Below are 5,643 nucleotides of genomic sequence, written 5' to 3' on the forward strand. Positions count from 1 at the left end.
GACAGGGTTTCTCTGTATAGCCCTGGCTGTCCTGGAACTCACTCTGTAGACCAGGCTGGCCTCTGCCTGCCTCTGCCCCCCAAGTGCTGGGATTAAAGGCATGCACCACCACTGCCTGAACCAGATCCTCTCTCTCTTAACAGACTTCTTTCAAAGCACCTGAGAAGCCCAGCAGCATGTTAACATGGTAGTAGGTTGTTGTAACATTTGTTGTAACATTTGAAAATATACGTAGTGGAAAGGCTAACTTGCTAAGATTGATTTATCCTTTCTTTCTTAGTTCTCCATCAAACTTCTCCTTTTGTCAGTTGGCAATGAATGCTGTAGACATTTTGAGATTGGCTGAGCTGGGAAACACTTAGTTTGGGCTTAGTAAGGACTTATGAGATTTTCAGTTATGCCTATTAATAACTTATTACCCCATGGCAGACAGTTCCTGGACTGAACCATCCTTCCCATTCCTGGTTAAAGCAGAGAAACAGCAGTAGGAACTCCACTGCCTCACAGTGCAGCTATCTGGAGATCTTGGAAGTGGTAATTAATGCCTTAAACGCTAACACAGTGTGACTGTTGTCCTAACAGGGAGGTTCTGCCATGGCTGTGAATGTGCATGGAGAATCATGGGAAAGTGCAGTGACACCAGGCATGGTGGCACACTGCTATAATCCCAGCACTCTGAGGGGCAGAGGCAGAGTGATCACATTCAAGGCCAAGTTCAGGGGCTGGGCCGAGACCCATCGTGGGAGTGGAGGACACTGTAAGATGAGGAAATAGCTCAGCATGAAATTAATATCTTCATCCTGGGCTTCTGGTCCTACAAAGCTCTAGGTGGGATCCCCAGCACTGAAAACAGATCACTCACAAAAATAAATAAGCAAATAAATAAATAAACGAAAGAAAAGGGTTGAAATGCTTCATTTCCACCATTTTGTTCTGGCATCCCTAGTCTAACACCTTACACCATATATGAAAGAAATGGTCCACTTTTCCAAGTTTGGCAAAAATATGGTTTGTCTTTTAAGACAAGTTCTCAACAGTAGCCAAGGCTCACCTGCCAGGCTAGCCTTGAACTCTGGGCAGTCCTTCTCCACTGGCCTCATGAGGGCTAGAATTACAAGTGTGAGCCATTGTGCCTGGTCTAAAAAATTTTATAACATAATCACTGCAACAGGCCCCAGACCTTAGCACAACTGACTCCATGATGGACGTGCCATTCAGGCTGTAAGATTCAGCATGCAGACAGCACCTCCTGCCAAAATGAAAAGACCTAATCCATCAAAATTGATACAGTTCTGGGAAAGTCTCAAGATAAAAGCCTTGCTTTTTAGCTTTTTTAGTTCCACCTCTGTCCAGCTGTTCTTGTCAACTGAAGTGTGTCAACTGAGGACCTGGCTTTTGTGCTTAAAAGCTCACCCTGAGAAAGGCTCAGAGCTATACTGGGACCCTGAATACCCAGTATAGTCACCAGCTGACTGATAAGTTTCCATTGGCTTAGACCCGTCCAGGCAGCCTTCTATGGTGGACACTCCACAACAATCACAAGGTGTAAAGGTAATGTTTTTTAATTACTATAACCTAAAAATTAACATGCTAGAAAATTGAAATCCTTTTTTGTTCATTTGGTTTTTTTCCACATACAGGATTTTTCTGTAGCCTCTGCTGTGTGGGAACTCACTGTAGACCAGGCTGGCCACCGCATGGTTCAGTTTTTTCTTTTTAAAGATTTATTTATTTATTATATATAAGTAGACTGTAGTTGTCTTCAGACACACCAGAAGAGGGCACCAGATCTCATTACAAATGGTTGTGAACCACCATGTGGTTGCTGGGATTTGAACTCATGACCTCTGGAAGCACAGCCAGTGCTCTTAACCGCTGAGCCATCTCTCCAGCCCGCACCACCTTATTCTTTACAGTATTATTTACTTGTTCTATGAAAAGGCTATCAGTGCAGCAGGATGGGTACAGCTTAGTGGGTGCAGGCACCTGCTGCCAAGCCTGATGACTAGGTTTGATTCTATGGAAACCACACCCTGGAAGAGGGGCACCATTCCAAAAAGTTGTCCTCTGCCACTTTGTGTGGGTCTTGAACACACACAAATAAGCCAGGTGTGCACACCCTTAATCCCATTGCTCAGGAGGCAGAGGTAAGTGGATCTCTGAGTTTGAGGCCAGTGTGTTCTACATAATTCCAGGACAGCCAGGGCTATATAGTGAGACCTCGTGTAAAACAAAAAACAAAACAAAAAAGTTCAATCTGGTTTTTTGTATCCAAACATAGAAAAAAATTGCTTGCCAGGTAATTTTTCATCAGCTATTTAAAAACTATAAGTGATTTGCATTTCTCCATTCTATAAATGTTCACTTTATGCCCAATTTTGTATTTACTTTCTTCTTAAAAGTTGTATACTTTGGGGACACAGAAGTCTGACTCTACTCTGTAACCAAATGACCATATTCAATTCCGTCCAGTTTTCGGTGTCTCCTCTCCTAAGAAATGCCAGAGTTCAAGGGAGCTGAAAGGCTGAATAATCAGAAGTTCAGGTGTTGGAAATTTGGGATGGATTTGAAACAGTGAACTCTACATTAAAGCTCTCTGTGAAAGAAAGAGTTCAGAGGAACTCTTAGTTCAAACTAAGATGTCCAAGTCTGGAAAGAGACTAGGACCACAGAACCTCTGCACAGCCTCCACCTACCTCTCCCTGGGGGTCTGGTCCTCATGCTGAGTCTTCCTTCATATATGGTATCACTTTCAAAATGTACTGGGTGGGTGCTCTGCAATGACATCACAGCTTGACTATTATGATGTAATGAGGAGGCCCGTGACTATGCTCCAACAAGTGTCAGTATTCTGAGTCTCCTGGGATGATCAAAGAAAGAAGGTCCCTCGAAGATGAAGCGAGGCCTTGCTGGTCCCAGGGAGACCCAGCCACTGCAGATTGAGTCTTGAACAACTGTACAAAGGCGTATTTATTGACTGTTACAGAGAAGTTAGTTTTTTAGTAAAACTGGTTCCTCATACTAAAGCCCCTGACCTGCCCTATGTTTAGTGAACATCACACCTGTGACTTCAGGCTTAATGTGCACTGTTTGCAGTACCCGATAATGCAAGACATTCCAAGTGTGCTAGGCTGGTTGTGACCAGTCATGGAAATGCTGGGAAGCTCCCTCAGCAAGGTCCCTCTATAAATCACCGAAAACAATCACCGTTTTCCACAATAATTCCTGCCAGGTCTAAGTCCTTCTAGAAAATAACTATTGGCTGGTGAGATGGTTCAGAGGGTAAGAGCACCGACTGCTCTTCTGAAGGTCCTGAGTTCAAATCCCAGCAACCACATGGTGGTTCACAATCACCCATAATGAGATCTGATGCCCTCTTCTGGTGTCAGCTACAGCGTGCTTAGGTATAATAATAAATAGAAAATAACCATTTATTCTATTATTTACCCAAGATACACTGAAAAACATTTCGTTCTAATGTTTACCCTAGATGCCATGATTTTACTTAGAATTACACTACAAACTAGGGCTTCCCTATCAGGTCTGCTGTTGTCTCATTACACTGTGGTTGATTCCATTACTAATCATTCAGATGTGTGGGAACCCGCTCTGTTAAGACCTGATCCTTCTGAAGGACTTCTTCACGATTTCTATCCATCCATTCTGTACTAGAAGTCCTTACTTTTCTTCATCATACTGTTCTTATTTTGCTTCATGGTTGCCTTTGATAAGCATGGGACTTATATTTGCACTGCCTAAGAATCGGGATATAACTTAGCCACCAAACGATGAAGCATACCAACCTAAGGAGAAGTTGGCTTCTCCCAAGCTGGTCCCTTTAACTGCACCAAGAGCTAGAGCTGGAGGCCGGGCAGCTAGAGCTTGGCCCTCTGAACTTTCCCACTGTCCAAAATGACAAAAGGATCTGATTGGAGTGTTGGGGTCTGTGTTGCCAACCCCTCTACCTTTTTCTTGCCCAACTTTCACATGGTCCAAGGCTCCGTAGGGCTGGGGAGATAGCTCAGGGGGTAAGGACATTATGTTAGATACTTTCATAAAACTATCATCTTGACACAAGCTAGAGTCATCTGAGAGGACGGAACCTCAGTTAAGAAAAGGCCTCTCTGCCAGGTGCACACCTTTGATCCTGGCACTTGGGAGGCAGCGGCAGGTGGATCTCTGAATTGGAGGCCAGCCTGGTCTTATGCAGAGAAACCCCCTCTCAAAGGACAAAACAAACAAGCAGAAAGAGAGTAAGGGGAAGGAAGGAGGATAGAAGAAAGGAAGGAAGGAAGGAAGGAAGGAAGGAAGGAAGGAAGGAAGGAAGGAAGGAAGGAAGAGGGAGGAAAAGAGAAAAGAAAATGTTTCCATGCCTGTAAGGTATTTTCTTGTTTAATTTTTTTTTTGTTGTTTTTTTTTTCAAGACAGGGTTTCTCTGTGTAGTCCTGGCTGTCCTGGAACTCACTCTGTAGACCAGGCTGGCCTCGAACTCAGAAATCCACTTGCCTCTGCCTCCCAAGTGCTGGGACTAAAGGCATGTGCCACCACCGCACGGGTATTTTCTTAATTAGTGATTGATTGTTAGAGGAGACCCCAGCCCAGGCAGATGGTGCCATCCCTGGGCTGGTTGTCCTGGGTGTTACAGGATACTTGATCACACTGTGAATCACAGAGATTGTGTTGTTTACTAGAAAAAAATCTGTTTCTAGTTATGGTGTGGCTCAGCCCTAGCTCATGCTTTTAATCCAAGGGCTTTCTGCTTGAATACTGTAAACAGGATTAAATAAAGTCAACCTTAGTCAAGAGGCAGAGCAGGTAACCAGTTGACAGGAAGTGAACATAGGGTTATTAAAAAAAAAAAATCCCACAGCAAGTAAGAGAGAATCAGGAGGACAGAGATGCACAGGAAGTAGAAGGGAGGGACATTTGGTTTGAAGAGTTTTTGAGACAGCATATAGAAAAAGACCTTTTGGGTTGTCGGCTGTGGAGAAAGGTCAGTTGGCTGCTTTCTCTGCCTCTCAAATCTTCATTGGTAAAATTGAAAGATTGAAATTTTGTTAAAAACAACACCTGGGACCCTGTCTCGAAAACAAAAAAACAAAAAGGAAACAAAAACAAACACCAACGCCTGAGTTCTATAAAGAGAGCAGGCTGAGCAAGCCCTGAGGAGCAAGCCCTGAGGAGCAAGCCAGTAAGCGCAACCTTCCATGGCCTCTGCTTCAGCTCCTGCCTCTGGGTCCTTTTTGAGGTCTGGTCCTGACTTCCTTTGATGATGAACAGAGATGTGGAAGTGTAAGCTGAATAACCCCTTTCCTCCCCAGCTTACCTTCTAGTTACTGTGTTTCACTGCAGCAGTAGAAACCCTAAGGAAGACAGGTACTCGAGGCAAACCCTCAAGATCTGAGTCCTACCCCCAGGAAAGGGAAAAAGCCAACTCCCCCAAGTTATCCTCTGACTTCCACAAGGCCTCGCTCTCAATAAACAAAAATTATTAAGTAGTAACTAGGTATGGCGGCTCAAGCTTGTCATCCAAGATGAGGCAGGATTATGAGTTTAAGGCTAGCCAGAGCTGTTGAACAAGACTTGAAAAAAAAAAACCAAACCAAACCAAACCAAAAAAAAACCCTAGACAAACAAAAAACA

General features: G+C 44.0%; 1 protein-coding gene across 3 annotated transcripts in view; it reads right to left on the reverse strand.

Moving 5' to 3' along the window:
* Homez (homeobox and leucine zipper encoding) overlaps window positions 1–2,787 on the reverse strand; it is a 16,355-nt gene extending 13,568 nt beyond the window's left edge. For all 3 annotated transcript variants that reach the window (XM_031362165.1, XM_031362163.1, XM_031362164.1), the window contains exon 1: window positions 2,697–2,787. In XM_031362165.1, the coding sequence (XP_031218025.1) occupies window positions 2,697–2,787 (91 nt within the window). The remainder of the gene's footprint in view (window positions 1–2,696) is intronic.
* Between the last annotated feature and the right edge of the window lie 2,856 nt (window positions 2,788–5,643).

The sequence above is a fragment of the Mastomys coucha genome, unplaced genomic scaffold (genome assembly GCF_008632895.1).
Source record: "Mastomys coucha isolate ucsf_1 unplaced genomic scaffold, UCSF_Mcou_1 pScaffold9, whole genome shotgun sequence".
Classification (NCBI taxonomy): domain Eukaryota; kingdom Metazoa; phylum Chordata; class Mammalia; order Rodentia; family Muridae; genus Mastomys; species Mastomys coucha.